Raw genomic sequence first — 25,146 nt, forward strand, 5'->3', positions numbered from 1 at the left:
AATCTATAGTAAAACAGAAAAAAAAAATCTCAATTGCCAAAATAAACAGACAAAATTTTGAAAACATGATTTATGCTTTTATTCACACATTGTATTTTGGTGACAGGATTTCCTCTCGTCTTCATCTTGTCCAAAAGGCAAATCAGTCACCCGTCCCTTCTGTCCTGCTCTGTACTAGCTTCCTGCGTACTACGAAGCTAATTTTAAAATCTTTTGATTTGTTTTTAGATGTGCTTCAAGGTCTCCAACGTCAGCAGACCAGCTGCTCTAGATCGTTCCAAAGACAGGACTGAGAGGCGATTGGGTTTTTACCATTGGTTGTTAAAAAAAACTGGTTGTTTCTATGTAGTGGACAGGCTCCTTCACTGTCTTTTCTTAAATTTGTTTTGAACACTCATGTTTTCACACTGTTGTTCACCACAGCATTAATCATTTACGAGTTGTGCTGTCGACCAGAGTTTTACACCCGTTTTCACTTATTTAGTAATTTTATTTATTCCTAATGTACAGCATCAGATCAGAAAATGTTGCATGATTTCTCTACAAGGTCTTCTTAGACAACTGTAACCGCTTCAGAACATATTTTTTCCCTGGTTTTGGGATCCAATTTTAAACTATTTCAGATCATTTTAGCCGCTTTCCTGTTAAGTTGACAAAAAGTATGGAAGTACTTCACAAAAGTAAAACTAAGACATGATGCACAGATAGATTTTTTTTAATGTCAACTGTAAGAGGCTAGAAACCCGACAAATGAAATAGTACAGTGGCAATTATTAAACACACATGACAAAAATAAGTTAAATAGAGGCAGATAATGGCATCTTTTCAAAGCAAAGAGTTACATGCTTTTTACACAACGAGCACACCTGTTATAATGGCATCCATACACGAGTTTGACCTCAACCTTCAGGAATGTTAGGGCTTTTTAGTGATGCATTTACATAAAATGGCCACAGGAGGGCAACGCAACACAAGTAAGTCCATGCTGATCTGGTTCGCTTCCTCAACTGCAACAGGTGCTGTCACCTACAGGAAACTGTTAAAGCAGGGATGTTATGAACAAAGGCAGAGAGGAAGCTCTTTGGCTTTACTGGATAACAGTCTGAGGAAATTATGAGGGATCTCTCAAACCGCCTCAAGGATGAGGAGAAAAATCCAGTGAAGTTCATCTGCTTAGGTGTGTGAAGTGAAACCGGTCGAGAGGACCGCTCCTGTTGGCGCCGATCGGCTATCAGCAAGCACAGCCTCTCTGACTCGTGTCACGCTTATCCTTCAAGGTGTCCCCCTTCTGATTGACTGGCTGGCTGGTGTAACCATTGACACTCTCGTTCATCTTCTCACAGATAAGGTCCACCAGCTTGTCGAAGACCTGCTTCACGTTGATGTTGTCTTTGGCGCTGGCTTCGAAGAACTGAAAACCTGTGGACAAATAAAGATAATGGGGCGATGAATCAAAACTCATCAAGCGACAGACGGGTGATCCGAGTGCTCCTGCAAGATTAGATCAAAACAAATCCAACGTGTGTGCGCGCACATGTTTGCTTGTGTGTGTGTGTGTGTGTGTTATTACCAAGCTCTGTAGCCACTCTTTGGGCATCTGCTTTGGGGACTTGTCTGTCGTCTTCCAAGTCCAGCTTGTTGCCCACCAGCACGACCTGAGCGCTGTCCCAGGAGTAGGTCTTGATCTGGGTTGCCCTGGGAAACAGCCAGAACATTTTCACAATTATTCTGCTGCTGACCCAACATGGACACTGAAGAAAAGCTGATTTCAAACAATGAGACAATGTGGTTTTATTTGAGAACCATTTAAATTTGGCAATGAACAGAGTAACTAAGGGTCGCTAATCATTTATTTAGGACGTAAGGCCCAATTTAATAACACTTGCACTGATGTCTGCTTCACCTACCTTAAAATTAATTTAACACCAGCTAGAAGGAAAAGTTACTACAGACATATATTGGCATTTATGTATAAAAAAAGTCTGAAAATAAATTTGTTAATTCACTTAAAGTCACCAGTGTCACCATTGTCGGTACCCGTGATGTTAATACAAAGTACTGTTACTAAGAAATTATCATAGTCTTTTATAGCATTTTACAAGGTTGGAGCATGCAGAGAAATTGATCTTTGACCCTTCCTCTATGCCCGTAGTATTTCTCAAAAAGATTTAGGCAATGAAAACGACACATTGTTTTGTGTCTGTCAAAACATTTTCAGTGTTCTGGAAATGTCAATCAGTTTGTTTTTTTATTTTAATCTGCTGGTATTTTAAAGAGTTTGCAATGTCATGATCTGCAGCAGGTTTCCAGTGGCTTTGGAAGAAAAACGGTCCCACAGCATCACAGAACCTCTACTGTATTTAACAGTGGGAATGAGTGCTTTCCAACACATCCTTTGTTTAGCTTGCTTTGTCCATTTAAAATCAAATATCTTATTTTTACACATCTGTAAAACATATTTGGGTGTTGCCAATTTATTTATTTTCCATACCCAAATCCTGACATCTCAAGATGACTCGTTATAAACCGAACATAAAATGAGTAATTGTAACCCTACCCCCTGACCGGATTTTAATAGGCAAATGCTAACATTTTAGGTTCATTTGTGTTTATTTTGAAACATTTAATTAATTTCCTTAAAAATATCTTTGGACAATTACAAGTGGCCAACAGAATTGGCGGCTGAAGTAAAAGTTTAAAAATCTAACAACCTAAGCTGCCGGTAACTCAGAACGCAACGAGACATGTTGTGATTTTTAGCTCTATTTAATCACACCAATTTGCGTACAATAAATTTCTATTGCCATTTTTGGCACTTTTTGACATCGACGAGGGTGAGTTAACTGTGAACAGTTTTTTTTTTTGTTTTTTTTTTAGGAGGCAGGGGGTTAATAAAATAGTTGCTGTTTTAGCTTTAGACTATTATTGGTCTTCAATTGATAACAACCCTAGGTTCCAAATTAATGAGATTAGAAGACTTTTGAGATAAGTTAGCATAAGGCGAGTTATCAGTGACAGTGGAGCTGAATTTCCTTGGTAGGGTGGAAATACAGGGAACTTCTGCACATCTGTGCAGACTCAATTACAGCTGATTGGTTTACAAAGTTATAGAAAAACTGTAGGTTTCCATCTTTTTCCATCTGTTCATCTGGAAATAACATTTCAAACCAGATTTTGTATGCATTATAGCTGCCTGTCGAACTGCTTTTCACTCGCCAAAAACAACAGGAGCATTTCCAAACAGCAGCAGCTGAGCAGCTGTAATCATTTATCAGTCTAGCATGGAACATAAACTCTGGTGTTCAGGCATTATTGGGAGCCTTGCACCTGCACCAATAAGCATGTTGTTATTAATGTCACAACAAGCAGGTGTTTGTTTCAAGAGTTCTTTTTTTATTTTTTATGAAAATTATTACAATAATTATTAAAAAACAATAAAAAAAAAACAACAACAACTGAAAACCTTTATATTTGTGGGGTACAACCGTATAATAATAAATATTAAACATCTGCTCTTTGTTAGGTTTGTCTTTGTTTCGGCAGTCAAACAATGTTCATGTTACTATGCTAAAGTTATGGTGGTTCAGTCTGGCCTGGGCATCATTCCCCCTGACCTCCTCTTCTCCCTACATGTGTTAAGGTTTCTCGATTCTGTTTAAAGCTGTTTTGTGCCATTTTGGCTTTGTAGTTGTTTAGAAAATGTCCCAGCTAAATAATAATCAGCTTAGGCTTGCTTATTAAACCTGGCAGACGGCAATAAAATGCTGTGGTCTCATGTGAAAGTATGGAGTGTTAGTATTGTTTCTTTTGGCTAGAAACATGGCCGTCTTGAGTTGTTTTATATCGCTAAATTCAGCTAAAATGGGGGTTTTACCTGTCAATTAAAAAAATAAATAAATAAAAATCTAACTATAGCAGAAAGAAGTCCTTACCAGTCCTGAACTGCACAGAAGGACTCCTGGCTCGTGATGTCATACATGAGCAGGAATCCCATGGCTCCCCTGTAGTACGCTGTGGTGATGGTCCTGTAGCGCTCCTGACCCGCCGTGTCCTGCAAACACAGGGTTTCTTGGTAAGAATCGAGAATTTCATTTAAATAAATACCAACAATCACACAATCGCTTCCCTCTGATTTTTAGGACAAAAGTACAATGAAAGTGACACAGAAAACAACGGTTAGCTGGTAAATAAAAGTTTGGTTGTTGATTTGGTGTTGCGTCACTGCTGCAAAAAGTGTTATTTCTGCTGAACTTTCCTTTTGTCAGAGGAGAGTATAACACCCAGAACAGAAGATTTAGTGCAGTTATCAGACGGGAGTCCTTGCCTTCCGCTAGCATTCAGTAATAGATCTGTCCCCGGTGTCAGTCTGCGCAGTAAGCACATTGGGCTCCGGCAGCTCAAACCCATGCATCTTTCATGAAGCCTGCCGTCTGGGGACAATGTTAAACATCAACTGTCATTAGCTCTGGAGCGCGAGAAATTACTTTAAATTCATGACAGGCAGCGACACATAAGAGAGCAAACAATGGAAAGCTCTACTTGTTCTGCTACTCCGTCTGCGGAGACTGACGAATTAAAAAAAGAAAAAAAAGAAAAACTTCTCACCCACAGGTAAGTGCTATTAATTAGCTCAAGTAAATTACAGTTTTGACACTACAGAGACGGCTGATTTTTGTGCCCCGTTTTGCTGACAGGGAGACTGTCAATCTTGTTGTCTTTTAAACAAGATATTTTTATGTCATAAATAAGAAAACACTTTCTGAGAATCCAAGCCGCAGCTGATCTTTCAAGGCTCATTGCTTAGCCTAATGTGAACATGAAATGCACATTTACAAGGTAAAATATACAGCAAACATGTAAAATAATCTCTTCCTAATGTAGACAGCAATGTTTTAATGGGCAGCATAATTGCAAAAAATAAATTCAGAGTCCAGACTTCAGGAACAGTTTTTTGGCAATTCATATAAAAGCTCAACAATATTGAAGAATTAATCTAACACTAGGAGACAGGGGAATTGCTTGAGATGCACTTTATGCATATAAAAAAATGATGATTCTGCAGTAATCAAGCACATCACCTGATGTTCATTTGTCAAAGATGCAGTTTACCCCTACCTGCAGAAAAGACAAAGAGACACAGAACTGAAGAAAAATGGAGAAATGTTTGGCTGGGCCTGAAAAGCATTTCTAGACAGAGAATAAAATATTGGTTTAATATTTCCAGTTGCTACCTGCAGGATACAAGTCTCTTCACAAAATGATGCAAACAAATCCAATATAGTCATTAAAATGCCATTCTTCTTTTATGTTGTTCAAGAACCTCGCTGCGAGTCTACAAAATGCCCTCACTGCCTCAAACTTGTCAATGCCCACTTGCCATCAAAGGTACAAACTGATAGAAAATGGCACAGTTGCGCTTTAATTTGCCAAGCTACCGGGTGGGTGCGGCTCAGTAAGCTGTAATATTGTCCGGCTTATTCGGGAGTTAATTAATTAAACTCTGTCTGGCCAGGCGGGGTTAAACCCAAACCTTAAAGGCGGCAATTTACTAGTGCGGTGACAAAAGTGACGCGCCAGTACGTCGCACCTGCTTGTCGCAAGCACAACTGAAGGGGGTCCAGGATGGCACCGTACGGGTCTGCTGTGCGACTCGCTTTCACATGGGCCAACCCGTGTCACAATGCCGAGCGCAGTTACAACACTCTTCAGTGCAGAGCTTGTAACTGAGTGAAGAAGGCTTAAGTTAGCTATTTTCAGTGTTAGTACAGTGTTTAAAAGCAATTCAGAGGAAGCATTGAGATTTGAGAAGCTATTAAATAAAAAGAAACTGTTTTCCACAGCATGTCCACAGTTCACTCGGGCAGGAAAACGAGAAACGGCAAAGAGACAGGAAGAAGCAAATATGCTCTGTTACCCTTTTCAGCTTTCAGTCTCTGTTAGGGATCATGCTGGAAAACTCAGTTTTGACAAAGATCTGCATTTTCTGGGGAAGAGTTGAAGTGTTTAGTACCATTAGTTGCGCCCAATTCTAAAAAAATATAATTTGTCACATTAACTCTATAATCATTTTTGTTTTAAAATGACAGGAAACTCCTCCATTACAGCAAGTGCTCTCACTCAGCAGGTGACAACGCCTCTGCCTTGAATGTAAATCTTTAATGACGATTTGCAGCAGGAGGACTAGGAAAAAAACATCTTATCTTGTATGCTGTATTTTTATATCTTATTATATTATAGTTCATTAAGAGAAATTGACTAAAACATTCACAAAGCTTTACAAAAATGGAAATTACCCCCCCCAAAAAAGAAAGTTAAACAACAATACCGCTTTGACAATTTAAACTAGAATACAAAATTTGTGACACTACCTATATATATAAACCCATCCGTACACATTGTTGTTAAAATAGAGTTGTTGTTCACTTTTTCTCAGAACTAAAACTGAAGTGAATGCAACAGGAGGGAAAAAAAAAGAGAAACATTCCCCAGGAAAACCAAAAAAAATTTTTTTTGGTTGGTTTTGGTTTGGTTTTCCGTTTCTAGCATGTCAAAATCTTGAAACAGCATTCTTGTTTTGTTGAGTTTTGACTCTTACCTCTAATGTCAGTGCATCAGCTTTCTACGCGTTTTAGTTGATGTACTTTAGGGTTGCATTCTGCGTTTTTGCTTGGGTGAGACATTTTAGAAACACTGCTGAATAAATGTTCTCACAAAACATCTAATAAAAAGCAGTGTTCAGTCTCTATTTGAATTTTTGTTTTTTTAATTTCTGCAGGGAAGAAAAAAACAACAACACACTTTCCCTTGAAATAAAACAACGGGTTTTGGTGTTCAACATTTAGTTAATTTGTAATAGTTTGAATCAAATCCTCTTCAAACCTGAAGAGGAATAAATGAAATATTTATTTGTCGTTTCTTTTTGCAGTTACTCAAGAGCTTCTGTACCTGCTTTTGTAAATAGCATAAAGGGATCGACAAGGAGATGAAGGATTGAAAAGGAGAAAGAAATTAAAAATGTAGCAAAATGGATGTGTAGTGTTTTTTTTGCACGTTAAAATGAGTCTATTCCTTCTAACACACCATAGACAGCTGATAACCGATGGCAGTTTTTAGGGGGTGAGCCTTTACTTCATCATCTCACCCAGATCTGGAGCTTGACCCTCTTGTCGTTCCTGTAAATTGTCTTGACTTTAAAGTCGATGCCCACTGTGCTCACAAACGCCGAGGTGAAGGAGTCGTCTGCATAGCGAAACAGGAAGGAGGTCTTTCCCACGCTGCTGTTGCCGATGATCAGCACCTTGAACATGTAGTCAAAGTTCTGGTCGGCCGCGTCCCTCTGCTCTTGGCCGACCCCGGGGTCCCGGGCTAGCGCCATCTGCTGAACGACAGCAAAATGAGGACAATCCCACATTTGGCAGCAGAGTACAGATATGTTCATGGTCACCTGGGTAAAGTTTCCATGGCTCGTCAGCTGCAAAACAAGCCCTAATCAACACTTACACAACTCTCTGCAAGACGGCTGAAATGAGAAAAAATTTTCAGCTGCTACACCGTTTGTTTTTGCACCACAAGCTGTCAAAACGTCTTACCTAGCGGGGCTCAAACCTGCTGATGATCAGGTAATCAAGTGGTTTTAATTGGCAGCACCTGGCAGTTACTCGCCTTATTAATTCCTCTGAAAGTGGCAAAGCTTTGTTCCCATTTTTTACCTTTTTAGAAATTTTTGTCACATAAAAGACAAATTTCGGCATGTTTTGGCAGAATTGAATGTAATAGAGCGACACAAATTGCACTTGTTAAGTAAGAGTAAAATACAGTTTTTTTTTGTTGTTTTTTGCTTTTATATAAAATAAAAATCTGAAAAGAGAAGAGGGCATTTGTATTAGGAATGCACCAATGTAGACATTTGAGCCAATATCGATACTAAAAATTACTATTACCTTTAGAGCCAATAACAGATATTTAAAGATATTATCTATATTATATACATTTCCTTACCCTTCTGAGATCATGAAAAAAAAAAAAAAAACATAAAACATCACACAGAGCTCTGTAAAAAAAAAAAAATGACACTGCTCAACCCCACACCTACCAAGATGTTGCTGTGAACCTGAACTCACCGGTCAGATAAAAGGAGAATTAATAAGTGCAACTGCAAAGAGACCCATGCTCACTCTAAAGGGTCTCCAGCAATCAACAACTCAAGTGGATTGAGGATTGCTGGCAAAAGGAGACGTGCGCTCCAGAAATTTGGCCTTTATTGAACAGTGCCAGGAAGAAAGCTTTTTTTTTTTTTTTTTTTAAAGCTGCAAGAAATCTCATTTGCAGTTTGTCACAGCAAACATGTGCTCTGGCCAAATGAAACTAAAATGAAACATTTTCTTCTATATGAAAAACAGCATGTTCACACCATCTCCAAATTAAAACCTGGGGGTGGCAGCATCATGCTGTGAGGATGCTTTTCTTCAGGAAACTAGTCAGAGTTGATGACAAAATGGGTGGAGCAAAATTTTTGAGTGAGACACAGCTGAACAGATCTACAAAATGAACATTTATAGTATTTATTAATAACAACAACTGGATGTAGATCCAGATTTGCTCCATAAAGAAAAGACAAGAATTGTAAAAATGTCCTTAAAAGTCTTGAAAGAATTATGTTGTGCGCTGAGGTTTCGACAATCTCCTATTTGAGAATCACCTTGCTGGTGGTAAGAAGGTGTTTCATATCTACCCAACTGTTCTTTGGTATTTTTCCAGGTTTAGCTAAAGCAAATGGAGCAAACCGAGACAGGCCGTTAGTGAAAAAGATCCTCTTAAGATAGCCTATCTGACTGGCTGTCAGTTATGCGTAGACAACACTGGGTCATCTCTCTGTGGAGTTGTAATGTCTAAGGGATCCATAGTGCAAAAAAACTCCTCTAGAAAATATGTTATACTGGTGTAAAAATGGGAGAAACTGGAGCAAGTGTCAAAAGAAAAACTTTGAGAGACCCTCAGAAAATGTGAAGGAACATTGCTAATACTTTTCTAAAAGAAGACAAAAGCACACTGTAAGCATAGCAGTAAAATAACAGCGTTAAATGATCAAGTTATTTTGCTATATAGAAATACTAAACATGACATAACATTTAGGAGAAAAGCTAAAAGTCTCACATTTCCATTGTCAATGAGAGAAAAGTAAGTCAGAGGAAGCCCAAAGACTATGGGAGTACTGAAAAAGAAACCATTTTCCACTGAGCCACATGTCAGCAGATCAAAAGCTGAAGAGTTTTTGAGGTTATCCATTTAGGTTTATCCATTAGTAACAGCTTGTTTCTACAGCAGAGCTGTGTCATTCTTTCTCACTCATACAGTGTGATGCAGCCTCTGGCTCTTTTATAAATAATCACAATTTTTTTTTTTTACTGTTCCAAAATATATTTTAAATATTATCTGTCAAAGACACACTGATTTCAATTTGTGACACGCCCAAAAAGTTTATTTTTAAAAACACAATGACAAAATAGTAACAATATTTAGAAAAATTTAAAGCCAACCTTCTTTGAGACCTCATTAGTAAGTTAAAGGGGTAGTATGTATTTTCCAGGCACATAGTGCCATTTCATAGAATGACCAGGTAACAATGCTACTTTCAGTTAATATAAAAAAATGCTGCATAAATCAAACTTAAAGAAAATTGACTTTACAATTTGATGCCTTGAAATTGGCCTCTGTCTCTTTAAGAAGCTCCTACTCTTACCGACACTACGCTTTAGCACATCTCCACAACAATGCTTCTCATTATAACGTTAACAGCTGCTCTTAGAGTTAGACCAAGAAGCAGTTTGTACGCTGAGCTCAGCAGACTCACAGTTCCACCAGGTGTTTGCTAGTGCTGCTGCTGCTAGTCTGATGGAGCTGAGCAGCTCAGCTCAGCTCAGCTCAGCTCAGCTCAGCTGGGTACTGCAGCTCCAAGGAGGAGCTTTGTGATAGCAAGCATTTAGGCAATCTTGAACGATAACATGATATAAAGCTCAAAAAAGTCAATCTTACATAATACCCTCCCTTTAAGAGGAGAGATAAAGTCAGTTGTGGTCAGCGCCACCTGGAAGTAACTTTCGTAAAATGTGCTTATTGATCAGAATGGCATCAGAGTATTCAGTTTCCAACAAATAGTTCACCGGTTAAAGCCTATAAAGAAGAAAACTGTCTTGTCCCGGTCACAAGCTGATTTTCTCTAAAAATGACTGGAATTGCAAACTTTTATATCTGCAGTTCCAGACCATTACCAAAAAACAGAGATTTGCCAAGAAACACTGGACATCTGAAAGTCTGTGCATTGAGGAAGAGCATGAGCTCTCTGAGAAGTATTTCTTATTTTTCATTTTTTGGATGCGAGTAACAAGTCTTGTTTGGCAGTGCCCACTTTGCGACTTTGGACCGTCTAGATACGGGCAAAGTTAATGACTGGTGGAATAAATGTCTCTCTGTCTTCCTGCCTTTCCTTTCTGAGAGATCATCACTGGGCTGTAAATCACATCCAGGGCGTGCTCCCTCCACAGTATCCCTCATTATCAGTCACCCGCCGCTCCCTCCGTCCCATTTGTCACATGAAGTCACCACATAAACTTATAGCATCTGTAGGCACTGAGTGGTGTGCTGAGGGCAAAACATCCTCTTAACCTCTGTGTGCATTTCATCCATCACCCACTGACATTCCCACTCAAACATATACACAAGCACACACCCACTGTCATCCATCTCCCTTAACTCGGCCATATTCATCCATCTATGCATCCCCTCCTTGTCATAAGCCATCCATATCTCACCCACTCTCTCCTCCCCTCATCCCTCTGCATCATAATGAGGCTGAACCATCCATTCATCAGCAGCCCACCCCCTCTTTCGTCCCAGAGGAACAGGATGCTAGTGCTCCTCCCTGGCTGGCTGCTGATGGGATCTCTGGAGACCAGCTCAGCATTACCACTTCCAAGATCCTGGAGGAGGCGGATGGGCAGCGTGCTGCTGCGCGTACACACTCAGCAAAACACCCCGTGCCCACGCATGCGCCTACACATCAATGAGCAGCAAACAGTTGGAAGGTTTTTGCAGTTAGTTTGCAGTTAGTTTAGTACAAAGAAGGCAAGTCTTTCCGCATGAAAGCAAACATGCCGCACCGCAGCCGCTTTAAATGGTAAATCTAAAGAAACTGCTCTAACGAGAGCAACTTATCCCACTTTCTAACTTTTAAACGACTACAAATTCCCCCGGTTTTCTACAAGTTAAATCCGTAAAAAAAGTTATCATTAAGTCGAAACACGTCTCGTGGCTATGCTTTATCTAGTCTGGCTGCAACAAAGCACCATATGGTATGGTAGCTCTACAAAAACAAACAACAAAAACAAAAAAAAGACCTCCACTGCATCCCCGACTCCCTGAAACACACGTGAACGCAACTTTACCTTGGATGTCGTTTATGATCTGCACTCCTCCGTCCTTATCCACAAACCGCCACCCGAGAGCCGAAAGTTGCGTGCTGCTATCGGCCGCTCCAGCTCAGGTGCTCGCCTCCCGGATCGCCACCCCGGTGCATGTGCCTGACACTGGGGCATCCACTGTGTAACGTGTCAAGTTAGACAAAGAAAAAAAACAACAGAAACACTTCCGGTTGGAGCTCACAAAAATAAAAGGCTTGGTCAAAGAGGATAACAAAAACTGCACATATCTAAACATCACACACCTTTTTTTTCCCCCAAATTTCTCTCTGTTCTTCAGAGAAAAATGTCTTGCTATAAATTGAGATTCAAATTATGTCTAAAAGGTAGGTGGGCCACGCCTGGAGAGAAGAGAACAAAAGGATACCAGGATACCAGACAGCTCCAGACCTGGGTAGACCACCCCAAAATTATACTCTGATAAGAAGAGACACTAATATCACTCAAGTAAAAGAAAGCACAGTGTAGTAAAACTCTTTCTAAAAGTTTTTTTTTTTTTTTTAATAAAAGGTTGCTCAAGTAAATATAACTATACCCATCACTGTATAGGTCAACTGTTGTTTGTCCTCTTTGCCTACTGCTTGAAAGAAAGCAGGTAAAGGGTTAGGAGACTATTTTTAGTCAGCAACCATATGGAGTGTCCAAAGTTGCTGAATCAGCACATGTCCAGTTAAACTGGCCTTCTCATAGGAACTGCAGCACCTATGGAAGTCCAAAGGTGCTGCAGTTCATAAAACAGAAAATCAAATACAACTTTTTTTTTTCTTATTGATCAACAGCAATTTTAAACAAATATATCAGTAGCTTATTAAATAAATATTCAAGTGGATATGTCAAGCTCTGAGAACTACTTCTTATTGTAAATAAGTGGCACTTTCTTTTTCTTTTTTTTTCTGTTTTAACAACAGCAAATGGGCAGTTCTTTATTTTCACTACAGCATACCATTTATGGTCTGAGTCAAATATTTTTGGGTGAGTCCACTATTATAACATTTCTTGTTAATTGTAATCCAAAATCCAAGATAAAATCAAGCCACACTCTTGAATGGAAGAAAAATCCACATTTTCAGTCATTGACATATGTGGTCAACATTTGTTTTGAAGGTGCTCTCTTGGTACATGACATTTAGTAAACTTCAACATTGTTGAGCAACAACCTTTACCCACACCCATGACCTTTCTGTTAAGCCGACGGAGCCTGACAGAGCGGTGGTTTTAGAAAATTACCGCTGCAAGGATGTCAATATTTAACACATGATCTTTAAAATACAAAAAGTAGGACAAGCAGATTCTTTCTTTAAAGTGTTGGCTGAGTGAGGACAAGCAGAGTCAGGAAAAGTCAAATGTTTCATGTTTAAACAAGGTCCCCTCTACACATTGAAAATCCACAAGCAATGGTGCACACAAACAATTCGGAACAACATAAAACACGTTACAGCGACAGCAAAAAAAAAAAAAATCAACTGCACCTGGTAGAAAAATGATGCAAGACTGCTGCACCGAGCCTCCAGTCAAAACACAATAAACTTACATTTTTACAGCCAGTGCAACTTAGTGTTGAACAAATATGAAGATTTCCATAAAAACAATAAACCAACTTGTATCCACAGTTGTATTAAATATACAGCAGAATGCTATCACATAAAAAACCTCAGCTCTTAGATTGTCAGATGTAAGGGCTAAGAAAGAATTAAACGTGTGACATGGTATAAAAGTATAAAAAAAATTGTAGTTAAATCAACAGCATATATTTATCTATATTGAAACAATAGGGATTCTGTTTGTTGGTGAAAACATTGTTTTAGAATACTGGGACACCATCTGTAAACTAGTCCATTGGTTAATACCTAAACTGAATTGTTTTTCAGCAACAAAAAAATAAAAAAAATAAAGAAATACTAAAACAGTCCACAACAAACTGTAAAGTAAATGCCGACTGAATGATTAAACAAGTCTAATTCCCTTCAGAGTATCTCAGAATCATTTTAACTTGACTGAGTTAAAATGAACTTGACTCAGTGAACTTAAAGTAAACACACCAAGAAAAGATCTACAGGGTAAGCTGAATAAACAAATTTTGCTCACACATCTCCATCTGTCAGTGACCATCACGGCTAATCACTTATTACCGCTTATAGAATAGGGCTGGATCATTAAGCGCCCATATCTGGTTGAACTCCTTGATGAAGGGTTGAACCAACTCTGCCTCCTCCGTGATGATGATGTTTTCCATGTTGCTCTGCACTGCTGTCAACGTCCAGTTGAGGGAGCCGGTGATGAGCAGGCGGCCGTCCACCACTGCAAACTTGTGGTGCATGTGCACAGAGCCAGCGTCACATCGCACGCAGACGCCTATGGCGAGAATGTTGGACAAGGGAGAAAGCCACGGAACGTGAGGGAAACCTTTCATATTTGCATTCATCACACATACTGCCTGTTGTGATGTTGAGTTCGGATTTGTGTTTTCAGTCATTGAGATTGGTCGTGCAGTTTTTTTTGATTACTCAATTATTGTATCAATTATTCCACATAAACCTATACTTTTATGTTAACCACGTAGTTAATAGTAGCACACGTAGCATATATGTTTATATCCGCAAGCCCTTAGAAAAGACCAAACACAAAAACACAATTAAAATCTGAATGGGTTGAATTCAAATCAAATTCAGCTCGATTGGACTAAATTTTCTTAAATTTGGAAGATCTCTGATTGGCCGACACTTCCATTTAAAATCAAATTCGTCCACTACTCTTATGTACCTTCGCGAAGGTCCATTGGACCCTTTCTCTTAGGACTGCGGGATGATTAAAAAGAAATCGGTATTGTTCAAAAATCGTAATTGGTAGATCAAGCTTTTTAAAGATAAATTGCACTTGCTGCTTCCCTGCTTTTGAATATTTGTGAGCTGAGAAGTTTATGGCTCTCTGGCTGCAACAGTAACCCAAGTCATTACCCTTCTACCACCAAACTTAACAGCTGTATGAGGCTCTGCTGTTTGAGTTTCATTGAAAAGGCCTCTGTGTGCCATCAATAGTAGCAGTGTGGAATCAGCTGTGTGTTGATTTAAATCATTTTAGTCACAAACAAAGAGCAGATTTCATACCAAAACCCCAGACAGTAAAGAGTTTGTACTTTCTATTTGTCATGACTGTATTTTGACAAACACCAGACTACTTCAATCAAACCGCGACTGCAAACTGAATGACCTTGTGGTGGACCCAGTGGCATTCAGCGAGAATAAACAGCCTTTGCGAAACAAAATATGGAACAGGAGCTTAATTTTCCTCGAGCCAACTTAATTTTCCTGACGTTTGCATTCAACATTCACTTAGGCACGCACAAACACACACTCAGAAACACTTTGCCTAATAACATTTGCTGTCTGGTTGCCAGCTTTGTACTTACTTAATTCTAACCCGACCATATGCAGTGACAGTGATTTATTAAATGCAGAAGGGGCTGAGAGACAGAGTGAGACAGCATGAGTCACACATGTGATACAAATCTTTCAAAGCACTATTACTCTGAGTCATTGAAGGGCTTGTAGAGGCAACCTCAACTAACCCCAACACCCCCATTATCTCACTGCTCGCCATTATAGATCATGTGGGACTTACTGACAATGATACTTCAGGTCTGAAAGCCTGGAGCGAGCTCCTGTTATTGAGTAAGACTAGCGTCATGCTCCCTGTATCTTCAACTAAATGTGACTATAATGGTGTTAAATAGGTTCAGAGCAACCTTTTATCATACGTCTAAAATGTTTCTACAAGGGAGTCATGACTCTATATCCACGACATTTCTAACATTTTGTGGTGGAAGGACCCTTGGCCACAATTCATTTTGATTTTTATAGCAACAGTTTACAATAAACTGAAGCGCAGAAAAGACAATTCTATTTGTATACACTTAAGTTTATATTAATCAAGTAAAGTACATTAATATTTTATTGATCGGGGTTACGAGAGAAATCTCTTGTTAAAATTCCAAACTTTCCAGATTCTTATCAGCCGAGTTTCCTGTTCCAAGTACAAAAGTTAAACGTGAATTCCCAGAAGATTTTTGCTACCGAGTTCACACTTCCAACAACATACTTGCAAAACTACGGGACCGGCAGACGGATGGAAAAGTTTACAAATACAACTTATTTTTAGCTTTTATTCTGAAATGGAAACCAAAATAAATTGACCAAATAATTCTAAAGGATAAGTTATTACATGGAAAATAAATTTGATCATTCTACAAAAAAAAAGAGTGTAAAAACAGAGTTTCTCTTACCAGCCTTGCGAAGAACTCCTATTTGTGAGCCTGTGATGGCAGAATAGTCCTTGTCACTAAGGACTCGGATAGTTACGCCCTTGCTGTGTAACAGGAGCACAGCTCTACTCAGATCCATGTTGGAAAAAGAAAAAACACACAGGTCCAGTGAGGAGGAGGCAGAGAGGATGTGGCGGAGGAGACAGGAGAAAGACGTCTCTACACCGTGTGGCAGTGGACAGAAACATGAGCTGAAGCAGAAACAAAGAAGCAAGTCAGAGGCCTGTGCTAATCCATACATCTCATGCTACTGTACTGCTACATTATGCACTGACATGACAACGTAGGTTTTCAGAACTATATGAAACTCTCAAAACTTAGTGGTTAAAATTCACCAAAATGGCTTCAAAAAGTCAAATGTTGAGAGTAAATTATGAGAATCTGATGTATTCTTCATATGTTCAGTTTGTGAGATAACACTAATTTCGTCACGTTGGTCTTACCAAGCTGAATTTTGGCTAAACAGGTGCTCCACACAAGACACCTTTGAGGGGAAGAAGAGGACCTTGTTGAGGGTTCTTCTGCGCCTGCAGCGACCAAAGACCCAGCCAAGCAGTTCCAGGCTGAGAGAGAGGGCCATCACTCCCAGGCCAACAACCTTCACACTCCACATCAGTGACATCTAACTCACATAAAAAAATTCAGTTAAGTCCAGTCATCTTCCATTGATCCTCTTACATCAGGATAACAAACATCTGGTATAAGAATATAACTGTTTTTTTTTTTGTTTTTTTTTGCTGTGCATTACAAATAGTATTTTCAAATATAGTTGAATAAACTGTAGAAATTGCAAATGTACTTGCGTAGAAGAATTAAGAGCCCTTTTAGTAAGATTCTCAGTTAACAGCACAGTGGCTGGAAACCTTTTTTTTCCACATTTTGTCATGTTACAACCAAAAATTGAGTGTATTTTATTGGGATTTTATGTGGCAAATCAACACAAAGTAGTGCATAATGGTGTGTTATAAGGAAACAGATTTTTCTTTTTTTGTCAACAAGAAAATTGCTGTGTGTGGCGAAAAACTGACACTGCACATTACCCTGAATATGCTAATGATGAAAAATAGTGGTGGCATTATCATGCTGTGCGGATGCTGAAAACATGGCTGCAAAAGACTTGAGACTGGGCAGAGGTTCAATTTTCAGCAGGAAAATGATCCAAAACAAACAACCAGAGCGGCAGTAAAATGGTCTAGAACAAAGCACATGAATCAGAATGGCAACATCAAAGTCCAGACACATAAATCAAAGTGGGGAACATGTCAAAAGACACAATTTCCATTAAATCTAACTGGCTTGAGCTATATTTGGAAGAGAAAAATGTCTGTCTCTAGATGTGGAAAGCTCATAGAGATATACTCTATAGTAATTGCAGCTGTAATTGCAACAAGTTGTCATCTCAATGGCTGACTTGAGGGGACTTGTCAATTTAAATATTTGTATTTTTTCCTTATAATTCATAAACATGCCCTGCATTGTCCATTTTAATCACATAAAATCCCATTAACAAAACATTGAAATTTGTGGCTGTAATATGAACTATGAAGGTTTAAGGGTGTAAGCATTTTGTAAGACTTTGAATCTTCTCATAAAGGTTTTCTAATATTTTTTCTCTACTATTATGTAGTTTAAATACATATTTAAATATTAATAATTTAAATAAATAAGTAATAAAAGTTCTTATTATAACAGCATAATTGAAACACATCTGATATAGAACACCTTGATAAACGCTAAATGTATTTACAACACTACTGATTTGTCAGTTAGCTAAGCTAGCTGACAAAAGCTAAATGATAAAACTGATTACGGTAAAGCAGGAAGTTTCTAAACAGCGCAATATGGCAAGGTCAGTGTGACGGAAAAGTTACAAAAACGGAGACCTTGTGGAACAAGTAAGGGTTTAGCAACAGTTTCAAGTCAAAACAAGAAACATGAACTGGTTTTAACCCAAACCTGCTAGAGTTTCTGTCGCCACCATGCGGGAGAAAGACTTGTCAGGTGCTGCCAATCGATGTAACTGTCGTCTCAGACAGCCAATGGGAGATCGTGACGTAAACGCTATCCTCCAATAACTTCAATCGAACTGTTGTTGGTACCGTGACTTAAGGAACTGTTTTGCTGAGCTCTCCAACGTGTATGTTCAGCTTGAACTCAGGTAAATACGATTAAACTTACTCTAGTTAAAGTGTAACAGTCACGCAGTGTTCCGTTGTTGTTAGTAAATGAAAGCACTGGAAAAGTAATTTTCTTTGAAAAACATAGTCGACGTGTCTTTTATCCTGAGGTGAATAAAGTTGCCAAACAAGTCAACAAACATGCTAACGCTAGCCTGCTAAGTTAACAACATGGAGTATTGAAATTATTTAGGGCCCGTTGCAGTCATTAATAAGGTTGTATATTCTCTCATATTTGGTGATATCTTCTTTGAACCGTTTTTGTTTTGTGTTGCTCACCCAGACTTTATAAAGCTTGTGTAAAATGGGTCGACGCAAGTCTAAAAGAAAGCCTCCTCCAAAGAAGAAGATGACAGGAGATCTGGAAACTCAGTTCACCTGCCCCTTCTGCAACCACGAGAAGTCATGTGATGTCAAAATGTAAAACGCTATACGTTCATCTGATCTGAAGTTCTTTTGATTTGTTTCGGCTGGGTTCTAACTTGTCTTTTTGTTACAGGGAGAGAAGCAGGAACACTGGAGTAATATCATGCTCTGTCTGTTTGGAGGAGTTCCAGACTCCCATTACCTGTATCCTTTTCACCAAGTGGATTATAGCTTGGTTGTTATGGTCCTCTTCTTAAAAAGAAACAAAACAGTAGTGATATGAAGAACCACTGCTAACTTTAATGTGTTTTTATTTTATAGTGATGGGAAATTTGACTCGTTTAAGAGACCTTGTTCTTGTGGTTTGGCTCTTTAAAAAAAGCCATTGTTTTCTATTCCCATATGGATCCTCAGATATTTATTTATTTTTGGGTTTTTTTCTTAAATTAACATCTTATTTAGAAAAAACATTAAAATGAATTACTCATTTACAAAACATTCATTGTATTCAGTGTTTATTATTTAAATTGATTATTATACTCCATGGAACACAGTGCTGCAAAAAGTACATTCTAGAAGAGGCAGCTTGAGATTTTAACCTTGTGTACTGTACAGTCTGCTTTTGCTAATGATGCAATTTAAATGGCATCTAAATGTAACATCTTCCTCATATTTCTAATTTTCTCACTTTTCCAGCTTGTTTTTTATTCATTGTTCTGTCTCACTCCGTAGCATCTCCCTCCCGCCTGTTTCCTTCTCTCTTTGTGTGTGTGCTGTGTCTGTAGCCGCTGCCCCTCCCATTCCTGCTCAGAGAGGCCACATAGCTGCTGTTTGTGATAAATATTACAAGGAAAGGGGGGGGGGGGGAAAGAAAAACAGCAGCTCTGATCCTTTTCTACATATGCAGAACTGGTTCTTTGAGTTGGTTTGTTTATGATCTGTTTGAAGATTGGTTTGTTTTAATGCGGGAAGAGGTCTTAAAAAGGGTTTTTTTTTTGTTGTTGTTGAAAAATTCAGTTGGTTCAGCCCTTCACCGGTTATTGCCTCCATCTATCCACCTCATGGCTGGAACCCGTCAATCTGCTCTAAACCCACCAAGAGTCGAGTAAACCTTTGGATTTTGCGACAGGTTGTCAGTTGTCCACCTCCATCAAAGATGGTGGATTGCTTTTCTGGTGCCTTGGTTTTATGAAGCAGGTTTATCCTTTTTCGGTTTTCTTGGAGATCTTGCTGAAGATTGTGCTTAAACGGTTCAATGAAGCTAGCTAATCAAATCAGTAAATCAACCCGGGGTTACTGACGGTGGATATCTGTTCGCCATATAAAACAGGTGGAGCTGCAGTAAAAGAACTTAACCAATGTCGCCGCCGTATCATTAAAGCGTAAAACCATATACCATTTTGTCAGGAATTTTGTCATTGCTGCAATCCCAACTGCTTTAAACCTCCCTGTGCACTAAATGATCCATCAAGGTGGAAATGTTTACATCGAGCAGGTGGAGATGCTATAAATGTCCAAGACTAAAACATGCTGTGGTTGTTTTGTGATGTTAAACAGTTGTTATAAGTACAAACACGAGTGTAGCAACACATGCAAAATGATAATCTCTAGCTCATGATGAATGAGATCTTTAAAGACGGAGGCATTTTAATTGATTGCTGGTTTTTAATCTTCAGCTTCCAGCGTAAACTTTCAAATAATCGGCCTCAGTTTTTGGTACATAAGTGTCAATTCTTCTGTTTCTATTTCAAAACGGCATCACTCGTTGAGGAGAAGAATAAAGGAGCGCAAGCAGTTTGTGTACATGCGTACCTATCCTTGTTGTCTTTTTAAATTTACATACTGCGGAGACTCGTTGGTGGGAGAGCCGGTCCTTTTGTTTCTAATTTGGAAAGCTAACTTGCTCTATTGTTTAATTTAGAGGAGCCCAAATCCAGCCCTCAAAAGCTACTATCCTGCAACTTTTAGATACAAATGGCTGAATTGTCTCATCAGAATACCATTCAGCTCTGCAGAGGCCCAGTAATGAGGCATTCATTTGATTCACGTGTAGAGAAGGAATGCCTCTAAAAGTTTCAGGATAGTAGCTATTGAGGAATAAGTTTCCATGGTAACAGATCTAGATAAGTTGTTGACCAATTCAAGCAGAACATGATTTTACCTTGATAAACCAGTTTCCCTGCTTCGTAGATTAGGCCTCTGATCTTGTAGTTGGGGAAATTATTTTTGGCTGAATCGCGATCGCCTCATAACAGCCGGCAGCCTCCGACAAAGTGATCGTAACAACATCTAACCCACAATAACACTGTGAGTTCTCCACTTATTCTGTAATTTAACGTTCATCTACTTCAGGTGAGGGAATTATTCCTGCTGATATTTTTCCAGCCTCAATTAAAATAATGTGTGTTTTAATCTATTTTATAAAGATAAGTAATTAAATATTTGTACACTTCCTGCATAATTTCTGCTAATTTCTTTCCATGTTGTTTTCCAGTTGCTTTCTAACACACACACACTCCATTTTGATTCTGATTTAGAGTTGTTGACTACCTCTGAGTTAGGACAAATTATGACCCTGATCACATCAAAACAACCCCAACACATCCTGCTTTTTCTTTTTTGTATTATTTAAGCACATTTCTCTGCAGCAGAAGCCACTTATAAAAGGGGTGTTCTTAGGCTGTTAAAGCTGCTATGAAATATTTCCCTGTCCACTATCAATAAGTGTAAAAAGGTGTAAACCTGTATGTGTGTGTTTTTTTTTTTCCCATACTGAAATAAATAGAGTAACTCTGTAGCTAGATGGTACTCTGACATCTGTTCACAGATTCAGAATAATTAGGATTCTATCGATAATTAAACATGTTCTACTTTTAAAGCCTAAGAAATGGCTTGGAAGCAGAAGGACTTTAAAATATTTTAATTGCAACACTTCTTGTCATACGTTTAGCACTTTGTAGAATTATCTTTTCCTTAATCAGGTTCTTCTCAGATCTGTCGGAGCCTGTAGATGTGTACAGTGACTGGATAGATGCCTGCGAAGTAGCCAATCAGTAGTCCTCGTGGAGCTGGACGCGCCTCAGGAAGCTAGAGAGGTCAAACACGCGTTAATAGGGCCGCGCCTATTCAGATCATGCTGCTTCAAGGATACAGTTGAAACGCTGAACCGTGATATTTTGTGAATTTTTATGGTCAGTAAAGACACACAACTCTGGTAGCAGTGGCCTTGCTTTAGACTCCTCAGCAAAAACCTTGTTTGAGAAAAACAACTTTCATTCTGATCAAGTTTATTGTAAGATAGCCTACGACTTTAGCTTTAAATTAGATTTTATATAATTTTATTTTTCTGTGCAGGGTACCTTGGCTTTCCCTTGATACGACAGGGCGGTTTTGTTTTTAAATGTAATGTTTGATGGCCCTGAAACAAATGTTTGCTTTTTAGATATTTAATTTTGAAATAAAGTAGGAATTGAGACATTTAGTTTATTCTAACTGCTAGATATTGCAGATTCATAGTTTATGCAAAAAGTGCATAATTTGAAGAAGTCAGGTCCTTGCATTTAATTGTGAGATCAGTAAGTACTGGATGAAGTGTACTAAATTAACTCGCAATGATCAATTTATGCAAAAGTTTAAAAATTTCAAGCTCTGCAGCTTTTTCATCTTAATCCCTCTGCAGGATCTCTTTGAATTGCAACATTGTCTTATTTACTGTATTAAAACTTGGAGCAGGTGGGAACTTCTTAAGATGGATTTAGATAAATGATGCTTTGAATTGGTTATTTTTGTCTTGAATGCTGCAGATTGCCAGTTAGCTTTTGTATAAATAAAGTAACTCAATTTTACCTCGAGAGAGAGAGAGAGCATGATATCACCAGTTTTCTTCGCCAACACAACACTGTTACAACACTCTGCCTCATCTTAAAGTACTGCAGCTTTAGGTCATCCAAACACAATAAAACTAAATGCAGAATAAAACCAGTTAAGAGGTAATTGGTTAAAGGTTCCTCATACTTCACTTCATTGTTTTTGCTTGTTAGATGAAAGAATCTTGCCCTAAAATAGGGAAATTCAGAAAAGAGTATTTTGCTTTGCTGAAATCTGTAATGCTGGTTGATTTTTAAATGAATCTAAATGTAATGTTTTCAGCTGTTATTAGTGAAATAAAGACTTCTTACTTGATTATTCTGGTGTTTACTTTTACACGGAATCAACAAGATTTTGCGCATTCGAGCTGTTATTTTGTCGAGGTGAAATGATCGTACAACTTTTAAGTTTAAAAAAAAAAATTGAAGCACAACTTAGAACTTTATGGAAATCCACACAAGTTAAAATATATATACATTTATAAACCACTAAAATTTGGATAAATGTCCTTGAGCAAGTAGCGGTTCAAGAGGAACCACTTGGCTTTTTGTGTCCATGAGCATAATTCTAACTGAATATTTAACTACTCTTCCGGTCAGAACTGGCAGACATTATTTACATTGGCACAAACAGGTTTTTAAGCAAAGTCTATACATTTCCAAAAGGGCTGAGTTCAGGTTATTAGGGACGCCATTCAGGAAGCCTTCCAAAACTAACTCTGATTTGTTTTTAGGATCTTTGCTTTGTTGAAACACCAAACTGTGTTCATGTTTAGCCCCACATGACCTGAACACTCAGGACGAGGTAAGTCACCTTTAGAATCCAAAGAATTGTACATAATTGTACATACATATTCCTACTAAAATATATCCTACTAAAATATATCAATTCTATTTTGACCTTATAAACCTCTGACTTAAAACTTTACTTAAATAGAATATTCCATAGTTTTAGTAAGATAAGAACATAGCTTGCAACAGGATGATAAAATAATGTTCTCCACAAGCATTGTTCTTCTGTTGTGGGATTTTTGAAAGTGTTTGTTTTTGTTTAATATTTCAGGATATTGCTCAGCTCTGTCTTGTTTTTGGCCAATCTTAGTCTGAGCCACATGTAACTCCAGAGCAGCAGGTTTCAGACATCTGCCCGAGATCAAAGATGGTCTTTCAGGGTTTTAACAAACAACCCTAGAACCACCAAAAGTCAAATTGATCATAAACTGGAAGACGCTATAATGGAAGCGTCATCACTGTCGAGAGTGAAGCAGACCTAGAAAAAAAAAGCACTTCTCCAAAATAAACACCTTGTAACCGCACATTTACAGCCACATTTAAGGTCAGATAAAACACAAATTGAGCTATTTGGTCACAATAGCCAGAAGGTGTCTAGGCAAGGCTTTTATGCTTTACTTTTTTTTTTTTTACTTAGTACCATCTTTTTATATGATGATGGCACACCTGGGTGTTTTAACAAGACAATCATCCAAAACACACATCAAGTCTGTGTTAGAGCAGAGGTCTGGGATGTCCCAGACCTCTGCTCTATTGAAAATGTTTGTACTGAGGTTGAAAACCTGAGCCATGCAGGGAACTCAATCGGTTTAAATCGACCGAATCATTTCTGCCAAACAGAAAAGTTAAATATCCTGGCAGAAATCCTGCCAAACCTTGTTGATGGCTTCAAATTTTGTTGGTTTGCCTGTGACTTACTAAGTACATTTACCAAAAAAAAATGTTTGTGGAGGTGTATGTACTGTACATATTTAAGCCTGCATGCAGAATTTTTAACCTTTTGTGGATTACAGAAAGTCTACCTAAAATTAAAACATTACACCAATTCTTTTAAATCCCGACTTAGTTTCATTATTCTACCCAAAAAAGCAACAATTCAAATGCGTCATTAAAAATCCAAATTTAATACATTCAGAGAAGAAGATGGCTGTGCGTATACTTCTGACCAGAACTGTACCTTGATAAAGATGACAGAACTCAGTCCTGTTAACACCATTCAGTTTAAATCTGTCATGCACTTCAGACATAAAAACACCTTTTTTTTTTTTCTTTTTTTTAGTAAAACATCTGTACAATGGAGGCTGTCTTGGCTCCACGATCTAGAATAGAAAACGTAGAAAAACACATCTTCCAAAAGCCACATGCTGATGTTACATTTCAATATGCTAAAGGAGGTCTTTGAATGCCAATCTACTGTCCTGAGGCATCTGTGACTGTTGCACGTTTTCAGGAGCCCATTCATCCCCACGGAGCACAGAATGTAGCCGAAATGAAAGAAGGCAGTGTAGTGGGGTTGTGCACCAGACAGGCCTGAGTGATAATAGATGAGATGTTGAGTGCTTGCCTGGGCTCTCCACCCAGGAGGAGTGTGCCCGTGCATGCATGCTCTGCGGCGTGCATTGTGTTCGATGATGGACCCCAGCTGGAGAGGTATTGACAGCGCCTTATGAAACATGCTGGAGGATGATTACAATGGAGAATGATTATCACTCAGCTTCTCCTGCTCCCTCCCCCTCTTCTCCTCCTCCGTCTCTCGCTCCTTCTTTTCGCCTCTCCCATTCAGCACGCGAGGTCAAGTGTCACTCTGTCTCCCTGTTGTCAAGGCTGCCAATCAACCCACACAGCGAGTCCGGGGCAACTGTTGCCAGGGAAACAGAGCGATTTTGGTTGCTAGGCACCTGGAGCTGTGCTCACAATAGTCATTTTGTTGCTTGGAAGCAACATACACACGCTTGCATAAACACACACATAGCCACAGAAAGCGCTCTCCCCTAATCAACAAGTTCACGGAGCGTCAGAGGGAAATTTGTGTTAATTATGATTACATACTGTCACAGATTTGCTTACACATTGGAAAGAAATCATGCAAGTGTATTTGACGGGAGCGTAATCCATCTTGAGGCTGATGCTGACAAATTGCTGAATTTGCAAAC

The 25,146-nt window shown here is 38.7% G+C and overlaps 3 protein-coding genes across 6 annotated transcripts; 1 reads left to right on the forward strand and 2 right to left on the reverse strand.

Annotated features, from left to right (window-relative positions):
* Positions 1-697: 697 nt before the first annotated feature.
* On the reverse strand, positions 698-11,574 carry LOC103137736 (ras-related protein Rab-3D-like). 3 transcript variants are annotated; one of them, XM_007551626.2, is made up of 5 exons: positions 11,442-11,574; positions 7,142-7,375; positions 3,933-4,051; positions 1,571-1,695; positions 698-1,419 (listed from the first exon to the last, which is right to left on the reverse strand). In XM_007551626.2, exons 2-5 carry the CDS (start codon positions 7,373-7,375, stop codon positions 1,232-1,234), a joined length of 666 nt encoding a protein of 221 aa, XP_007551688.1. In that variant the 5' UTR covers positions 11,442-11,574; the 3' UTR covers positions 698-1,231. The 3 variants fall into 3 exon arrangements, with proteins under 3 accessions (XP_007551688.1, XP_007551690.1, XP_007551687.1); XM_007551628.2 differs by having other exon boundaries at positions 7,142-7,378; XM_007551625.2 differs by lacking the exon at positions 11,442-11,574 and adding an exon at positions 7,445-7,537.
* Positions 11,462-17,854, reverse strand: pld6 (phospholipase D family, member 6). 2 transcript variants are annotated; one of them, XM_016671332.1, is made up of 5 exons: positions 17,749-17,854; positions 16,236-16,414; positions 15,754-15,983; positions 13,560-13,826; positions 11,462-11,594 (listed from the first exon to the last, which is right to left on the reverse strand). In XM_016671332.1, exons 2-4 carry the CDS (start codon positions 16,412-16,414, stop codon positions 13,600-13,602), a joined length of 636 nt encoding a protein of 211 aa, XP_016526818.1. In that variant the 5' UTR covers positions 17,749-17,854; the 3' UTR covers positions 11,462-11,594; positions 13,560-13,599. The 2 variants fall into 2 exon arrangements, with proteins under 2 accessions (XP_016526818.1, XP_007551691.1); XM_007551629.2 differs by lacking the exon at positions 11,462-11,594 and having other exon boundaries at positions 12,386-13,826; positions 17,749-17,853.
* LOC103137738 (transcription elongation factor 1 homolog) lies at positions 17,855-22,518 on the forward strand. Its single transcript, XM_007551630.2, has 4 exons — positions 17,855-17,950; positions 18,253-18,389; positions 18,469-18,539; positions 21,328-22,518. The coding sequence occupies exons 2-4, from the start codon at positions 18,274-18,276 to the stop codon at positions 21,390-21,392; spliced, it is 252 nt and encodes an 83-aa protein (XP_007551692.1). The 5' UTR covers positions 17,855-17,950; positions 18,253-18,273; the 3' UTR covers positions 21,393-22,518.
* The last annotated feature ends 2,628 nt before the right edge of the window (positions 22,519-25,146 follow it).

This window comes from Poecilia formosa, unplaced genomic scaffold (assembly GCF_000485575.1).
Source record: "Poecilia formosa unplaced genomic scaffold, Poecilia_formosa-5.1.2 Scaffold43, whole genome shotgun sequence".
NCBI classification, from domain to species: Eukaryota; Metazoa; Chordata; class Actinopteri; order Cyprinodontiformes; family Poeciliidae; genus Poecilia; species Poecilia formosa.

Coding starts and splice junctions, on each gene's coding strand:
- LOC103137736 (XM_007551626.2), bottom strand. CDS start 7,375: ATGGCGCTAGCCCGGGACCCCGGGGTCGGCCAAGAGCAGAGGGACGCG. Junction 4,052..7,141: donor GGGTCAAGCTCCAGATCTGG/GTGAGATGATGA, acceptor CTGTGTTTGCAG/GACACGGCGGGTCAGGAGCG. Junction 1,696..3,932: donor TTCTGTGCAGTTCAGGACTG/GTAAGGACTTCT, acceptor GCTGTTTCCCAG/GGCAACCCAGATCAAGACCT.
- pld6 (XM_016671332.1), bottom strand. CDS start 16,414: ATGTCACTGATGTGGAGTGTGAAGGTTGTTGGCCTGGGAGTGATGGCC. Junction 15,984..16,235: donor TTTAGCCAAAATTCAGCTTG/GTAAGACCAACG, acceptor TTTCTGCTTCAG/CTCATGTTTCTGTCCACTGC. Junction 13,827..15,753: donor AGGAGTTCTTCGCAAGGCTG/GTAAGAGAAACT, acceptor TTCTCGCCATAG/GCGTCTGCGTGCGATGTGAC.
- LOC103137738 (XM_007551630.2), top strand. CDS start 18,274: ATGGGTCGACGCAAGTCTAAAAGAAAGCCTCCTCCAAAGAAGAAGATG. Junction 18,390..18,468: donor AAGTCATGTGATGTCAAAAT/GTAAAACGCTAT, acceptor TTTTTGTTACAG/GGAGAGAAGCAGGAACACTG. Junction 18,540..21,327: donor GTTCCAGACTCCCATTACCT/GTATCCTTTTCA, acceptor GGTTCTTCTCAG/ATCTGTCGGAGCCTGTAGAT.